We start from the raw sequence: 1,039 nt of genomic DNA, 5'->3' as shown, positions 1-1,039 counted from the left end.
CTGGTGCTCCTGGGGGACCGGTGTGTCCTTTAGGTCCTTGAGCGCCATTTGAACCTGGAATACCTGGAGCACCACCATGGCCTTGTGAACCCTTTGGACCCTGAGCACCATTATGACCTGGGATTCCTGGAGGGCCTACTGCACCGGGGGAACCTGGTTTTCCTGTAAAACCCTGAGCTCCCTGTTCACCCTTGGTTCCTCTTGGGCCTGGTGCTCCGACCATTCCGGTGTCACCCTTGGGTCCTGTTGGGCCTCCTTCACCTTGGAATCCTCTTGCACCCTGTGGCCCAGCTGGACCCATTGGTCCAGGTGCTCCTGACTGGCCAGTAAAGCCTGTTGGACCTGGCTCTCCCTTCTGACCAGTTGTTCCGGGGGTACCAGGTGATCCTCTGCTGCCTGGAATTCCAGGTTCTCCTGTTTTGCCAACACCTGGCATGCCAGGGGAGCCGGGCTGCCCAGCTGGTCCCTGGGGACCTTTAGCTCCCATTGGTCCTGGCATACCTGGGGTACCATTTTGACCTGGCTTACCTGGTGCGCCTGTGCCTGGAGGGCCAGTGTGACCTTTTAGTCCTGGCATACCCATTGCACCGGGAGCACCATCTCTTCCTGGCATGCCAGACTTTCCAGGCTCTCCGGGATAGCCAGTGGCACCAGGTTTTCCAACTCCAGGTTTTCCAGGCATACCGCTGGGACCCATTGGTCCAACTGGACCTGAGGATCCTTGAACCCCAGGAACTCCAATACCTCTCTCTCCTTTAGCGCCAGGAAGACCAGGAACGCCAGGATGTCCTTTAAGACCAGGCTCTCCTCTTGGTCCCATTGCGCCAGGAATTCCAGATGGTCCGGGTTTTCCAACAGCAGAGTGTCCAGCAGGTCCAGGGGAACCAGGGGTACCAGGTGCACCTCTGGGTCCCATTGGTCCTGTTGCACCATTGACACCTCTTTCACCGGGAATACCAGGAGTACCTGGTTTTCCAGGACCACCTGGGGTACCAGGTTTACCTGCTTGAGAGTGACCAGGTGGTCCAGGGGGTCCGGC

General features: G+C 58.5%; 2 protein-coding genes across 2 annotated transcripts in view; one reads left to right on the top strand and one right to left on the bottom strand.

The window, feature by feature from the left end:
- The window catches only part of nt5dc1 (5'-nucleotidase domain containing 1), a 49,900-nt gene that overhangs the window by 5,601 nt on the left and 43,260 nt on the right, over positions 1-1,039 (top strand). The gene's annotated exons all lie outside the window — the stretch shown is intronic.
- The window catches only part of col10a1b (collagen, type X, alpha 1b), a 5,766-nt gene that overhangs the window by 1,602 nt on the left and 3,125 nt on the right, over positions 1-1,039 (bottom strand). The window contains exon 3 of the mRNA XM_025056938.1: positions 3-1,039. This exon is cut by the window's right edge and continues 128 nt beyond it. Coding sequence (XP_024912706.1) covers positions 3-1,039 — 1,037 coding nt within the window. The remainder of the gene's footprint in view (positions 1-2) is intronic.

The sequence above is a fragment of the Cynoglossus semilaevis genome, chromosome 7, assembly GCF_000523025.1.
Source record: "Cynoglossus semilaevis isolate Cse_v1.0 chromosome 7, Cse_v1.0, whole genome shotgun sequence".
NCBI classification, from domain to species: Eukaryota; Metazoa; Chordata; class Actinopteri; order Pleuronectiformes; family Cynoglossidae; genus Cynoglossus; species Cynoglossus semilaevis.
The sequence above is the reverse complement of the archived record's forward strand: the minus strand, read 5'-3'. Positions and strand labels throughout refer to the sequence as shown.